The 4587-nt window shown below is 72.0% G+C and overlaps 1 protein-coding gene across 1 annotated transcript in view; it reads left to right on the plus strand.

Moving 5' to 3' along the window:
• The window catches only part of H696_03378 (hypothetical protein), a gene marked incomplete at both ends in the record, with an annotated part of 5416 nt that overhangs the window by 208 nt on the left and 621 nt on the right, over nucleotides 1–4587 (plus strand). Inside the window, 5 exons of the mRNA XM_009497244.1 lie at nucleotides 1–1062; nucleotides 1197–1762; nucleotides 1948–2535; nucleotides 2641–3104; nucleotides 3406–4435. Coding sequence (XP_009495519.1) covers nucleotides 1–1062; nucleotides 1197–1762; nucleotides 1948–2535; nucleotides 2641–3104; nucleotides 3406–4435 — 3710 coding nt within the window. The remainder of the gene's footprint in view (nucleotides 1063–1196; nucleotides 1763–1947; nucleotides 2536–2640; nucleotides 3105–3405; nucleotides 4436–4587) is intronic.

Below are 4587 nucleotides of genomic sequence, written 5' to 3' on the forward strand. Positions count from 1 at the left end.
CCCCCCGGCAGCGCTTCTTCCGCGCGCACCAGCAAACGCACAGCTCGGCCTCGGCGGGCGCCGCTGCCGCGGCTACGGCGTGGGCCCTGCCCGCCGGCCAGGCGGCCATGCGCCTGGAGCTGAGCCAACTCGCCGCCCTGCTGACTCGGGCGGAATTGGCCACACACCGGGACCGAGCTGGCGCTCGGCTTGGCCGGCTTTCCGCCCGGCTGCCGGGGGACCTCACCTGCTTGGCACCCACTGAGCAGCTGGCGATCGGCGCGCTGCTGGGCCGGCTGGCTGGCCGGGTGCTGGATGCCCTGGCTCGGACAGACTGCCCGGACTTCGCCCGGGCGTGTGCCGATGCCCTGGGCGCGCTCTGCCGGCCGGTGGCCATGTCGCCCGCCGGCCCGGTGGCCGATGCCTGGGCTGCCTCCTTCCTGCTGGGCGTTCCGCGGGGCGTGGCCGAGACCTGCCCGGGCGCCTGGCCAGCGGTGGCCGGCAGCTGTCCGGCGAGCCCCGCCACTCGCGACACCAGCCTGCCCGGGCCGGCGGCCATCGCCAGCCACCCTCTCAACCCGTACCTTTTCCCGACGGCCGGAGGCATGTCGGGCCCCGGCACCCAGGCAGGCCGGCGCCTGCCGGCCGGCCTGGCCGGCTGCCGGCCCGCCCTGCTGGCCTTGCTGAATGTCTTCCTGAAGGATGAGCACCTCCTGCTGGAGGGCCCGCTGCAGGGGCTGCTGCCGGCGCTCGGGGGCCTGGCCCGGCGGCCGAGCCCGGTGGCCGGGCACCTGCGCGCCCGCCTGGCCGAGCTGGCCTGCCGGGTGGCGGTCCACGCGTCGGCCGAGGCCGCCGGGCGGCTGCTGGCCGCGCTCGGGCCGATGAGCGCCCCGGTTGCGGGGCCGCTGCGCGATGGGGCCCTCACGCTGGCGGGCCCCGAGGCCGGACACGGGGCCGCGGCCCTCGCGCGGCTGGTCCAATTCCTGGGCACCCAGCCGGCCGTCGGGGCAGCCCTCCTGCCGGCGGTCTGTGCCCTGCTGGAGCGCGTGGAACTGCCCGACGGCCTGCGCACCCTGGATGTCGGTACGGCGTGCTGGCCGGTTTGCCGAGGCCCTGCCCCGGTCCCCTCCTTCCGCTCGGGTTGGCCTTTCTTCTCCCTCGCCCCTCCCACCGCCACCCCCTCTCGCGGCCCTTGCTGACGGCCCTCCCCGTGTCAGTCGAATCGCTCGGCCACATCCGGTGGATGGCCTCCGGCGCGCCTGCCGACGCGCTTCTCGGCATCCTCGGGTCCTTGCTGCCGGCGACCATGAACCTGGCCGTCGGGACCTTCGCGCATGTGGCCCTGTCGCCGGCGGCCGACCTGACCCCCGATCAGGTCTCCCAGAATACCCTGCGCCTGGGGATGCACAAGGGCCTGCGCCTGGCGGCCGGGCTGGGCCAGGGGCTTCTCGGCCTGGCCGGGCAGGGCCCCCCCTCGGACGCCGGGCCCGCGGTGGCCTGCTTCCGCCGGGCCCTTGCCCTGGTGCAGCAGCTGGCCGGGCCCGGGGCCCTGGCCGGCGAGGAGGCGCGCGCGGCCCTCGGCGCGCTGGCCATCCTCCAGGCGGTCCTCTCGGCCGGGGCCCTGACCGCGGGGTCGCTCTTTCCCCCGCGTGCCGCCTCGCCGGACCACCCGGCCCAGCGGACCTTCCATGAGGCCCTCCTGGCGTTCCATGGCTCGGCCAGCCCGCCGGGCGCCTGGTTTGCCTCGGCCGAGGAGGCCGAAGCTTTGCAATGCAACCTGGTGGTATGTTTGCCCCCGTCGGGGGCTGGGCAGCTTGCGGCCGGTGTTGCCCGGCCGGACATCTCGGCCGCCCCCGCCCCCGCCCCCGCCCCCGCCCCCGCCCCCCTCCACGCTGCCCGTGCGCTGAAGCTCACCCTCCCGTGCCGATCGACGTGTCTCCCCGTGCCACTTGGCTGCCCCTCGGCCAGCGCCTCCTGTCCATGGCCGGCGGACTGGGTGTCGGCCGGCTGGCGCACCTCCTGCGCCCGGTGGCCCTGCGCCATGTGGTCCTCTGTGTGGCGTCGCAGCTCCAGGCGGCGGCCGGGGCCCGGTCCCCCCCGGGGCCCGGCCACGCGTCGGCCTACCTTCGGCCGCGGCTCTGGCTGTGCCCTGCCTTCGACAACCCGAGCGCCGTGCTCTTCCGGGTGGACAGCTCCTCGCCCATTGCCCTCGGGGCCAACATGGATGCGCGCCTGGTCACCGAGCTCGGCGTGGCCCTGAGTGCCGAGCGCCTGGACACATCGCCCCTGCGCCCGGGCCCCGGGGCTGCGGACCACCCGCCGGGGCCCTTCACCGAGTGGTCGGCCTCCGACCACACCCAGCGCACCGACGAGGATGTCTTCCTCACCCGGCAGGATGCCCTGTCCTCGGCGTCGCAGCTCCTCATGGGCGCCTTCCGGCCGACGCCGGGCATGAGCTCCGGCGCCTCTGCCAAGCCGGCCGCCACATTGGCCTTCTTTTGCGGCCTCTCCCTGCTGGCGGCCAAGGACCTTCACCCGGTGGTCGAAGCGTTGGCGGTGTGTTGCCTCCCCCCCCCCCCCGGCATTGCCCCTGTCCCGCCCCCCTTCCCCTCCCTGTGCTAACCCCCTTGCCCCTGTGCCTGGGTGATTCCCCGGGCGAAGATCGCCCCCTTCACCATTCCGCTGGCCCAGCGCATCCGGCTGCTGCGCATGCTGCTGATCGCCGAGCACCCAACCCCCTTGACTTCGGAAAACATCCAAGTCACCGTGCGCCGAGATCACATCATCGCCGATGGCTTGGCCCAGTTCCAGAAGGAGATCGGCGAGGTGGCTGCCGGGCGCCGGGGGCTCAATGCCGATGGCCTGCCCGGCGGCTTCACCCCCTTCTCCAGTGCGATTGCCCACTTCTTCAACTCCATCGGCCTGTCGTCGATGCCGGACTTTGCTGGGGCCGGGGCCGGGCCCGGCATGGGTGGCGGCGGCGGCGGCGGCGGCGGCGGCGGCGGCGGCGGCGGCCGGCTCTCCTCCAGCCTCTGGAACTCCCTGCGCTTCAGCCTGCTGAATGAGCATGGCATCCGTGAGGATGGCCTCGACGGAGGTGGCATCACCAACGAGTTCCTTTCGCTGTACGTGGCCCCTGGTTTTGATGCCCATGTGTGTGTATCTGCCTTTTGCCGGGCGGGGGGAGGCTTTCCCCTTTGCCGGATCCAGTGTGCTGGCGCGTGGACAAGCCCACACCCATGCGTCTATGTGTGTGTGTGTGTATCTGTGTTGGTGCTGACAAAGTATCATCTCTCCTTTTCCCTTGACCCTCCCTTCTCGGGTATTTCCGCCCCCGGCCTTGCGCACACTGTCGCCACTCCATCCATCTCGCTGTGGCCCATATCCCTCCCCCCCCCCTTCACCCCCCAACACCGCCCCTGCCAGATCCTTCGACAAGATCCTCGAAGAGACCTTCGGTCTGTTTGTGGCCGGCGAGTCGGCCAACCCCGGCGCCCCGGCCCCGGACTGCTCGTACTATCCGAATGCCTCGACCTCGCTCATGGTGGATGCCATCGTGGCACGCGGCAATGGCCGGTCGGCCATCGCCCAGAATGCCGCCCGCTATCTCCGGCATTTGGGGCGCATCATCGGGCTGGGCTTGCTGAATGACGTCCCCCTGTCCCGGGGAGCCCAGCTCCCGGGGTTCCTCCTTCAGCGGATTCTCTCCTTCAAGCAGCAAACGTGGTCCTACTCGGAGCCCTGCTTCGACCACCTGTACTTCATCCTCGGGTCTGGCGACTTCCGCGTGGGCCCCGCCGACCTGCTGGATGCCTTCCTCCATGAGGGCGGGGGCCGGCTGTCTGGCATCCTGCCCCGGCGGGCCGAGCTGGCGCTGCACCTCCTGGCCGAGGTGGACCCCCCCCTGGCCCAGAGCATGGCCATGCTCCTGCGCGAATCCCTCGCCCACACCAATGCCACGGGTGATGTGCCGATGGCCGACCCGGCGGAGGCCCCCGGCTCGGATGCCCTCGGCCTGAGCTTCAGTCTGACCATCACCCCGGAGCTCCAGGTGTCCCTGGTCAAGCCGCGCCTGCTGAACCCGGATGCCACGGCCGATGGAAGCCCCGGACCCGTGGACAGCGACAGCGCCTCCTCGCTGGCCAGCAACCATGGCCAGCGCTATGCCAACATGCTGGGCGACGGCGCCGGCGGGGAATCCGGCCCCCAGCCGAACCTCGAGCTGCCGGCCGTCGGCGCCGGGCTCAAGTCGCGACTGATCTTCGCGGTGCTGCTGAGCTACTGCAAGCTTGACCGGCTGGTGTCCGGCGCGGTGGATTGCATCCGGTCCGGCGTGCTGGATGTCCTGGGCGGCACGTGCCAGCTCCTGGAGATGGAACACGTCCAGGGCGACACGGTCAACATGGCTGCCCTCATGGAAGAGGGGTCCCTCCGGTGGATGAACATGTTCAGCCCGGTGCGTGTCCGACTGCGTCTTCTCTTGCCTGCCCCCACTTGCTGTCTCCCACTTGGACCGGTGCTCGGTGTGCCCCCTGCCACGCCTTTCTCGCCGCACGCCCACACACTGACACCTCTCTTTTTCCCTCTTTTTTTTTCGCACCACCCCCC

This window comes from Fonticula alba (genome assembly GCF_000388065.1).
Source record: "Fonticula alba strain ATCC 38817 unplaced genomic scaffold supercont2.5, whole genome shotgun sequence".
NCBI classification, from domain to species: Eukaryota; order Rotosphaerida; family Fonticulaceae; genus Fonticula; species Fonticula alba.